Source organism: Eimeria tenella, genomic scaffold, assembly GCF_000499545.2.
Source record: "Eimeria tenella Houghton genomic scaffold, Eth_scaff2920, whole genome shotgun sequence".
NCBI lineage: Eukaryota > Apicomplexa > Conoidasida > Eucoccidiorida > Eimeriidae > Eimeria > Eimeria tenella.
This window is the reverse complement of record NW_013542797.1, coordinates 4,572-4,958: the sequence shown is the minus strand read 5'-3', so window position 1 is coordinate 4,958 and position 387 is coordinate 4,572. Positions and strand designations below refer to the sequence as shown.

The 387-nt window shown below is 65.9% G+C and overlaps 1 protein-coding gene across 1 annotated transcript in view; it reads right to left on the bottom strand.

Moving 5' to 3' along the window:
- ETH_00041645 (uncharacterized protein) overlaps window positions 1-387 on the bottom strand; it is a gene marked incomplete at both ends in the record, with an annotated part of 2,911 nt that overhangs the window by 551 nt on the left and 1,973 nt on the right. Inside the window, one exon of the mRNA XM_013375627.1 lies at window positions 61-387. Coding sequence (XP_013231081.1) covers window positions 61-387 — 327 coding nt within the window. The remainder of the gene's footprint in view (window positions 1-60) is intronic.

Sequence of the window (387 nt, the reverse complement as noted above, 5' to 3'; positions counted from 1 at the left end):
GTGCAGCAGCAGCAGCAGCAGCAGTTGTGGCTGCGCCTGCCGCCGGAAACGCCGCCTTACCCGCTGCCAGACAGGCGCCGCTGCTGCTGTTGCTGCTGCTGCTGCTGCTGCCCTCCGGAGCTGCTGCGGGTGCCCCTTGGCTACTGCTTGAGGAGACTCTGCTCCTAGCTGTTAGAGAAGCAGCTCCACCAGCAGCAGCAACAGCAGCAGATGGTGCTGCTGCTGCTGTTGCAGGGGTCGCCGCGAGCAGCTGCCGGCAAGCAGCAGCAGCAGCAGCAAACAACGCATCCCTCGCAGCGCTCTGTGAGTGCGGCTGCGTGTCTCCTTGCGTAGCTGCCGCCGAGCTATCCGCAGCAGTGCGTGCTGCAGCTGCCTCTGCTGCTCCTG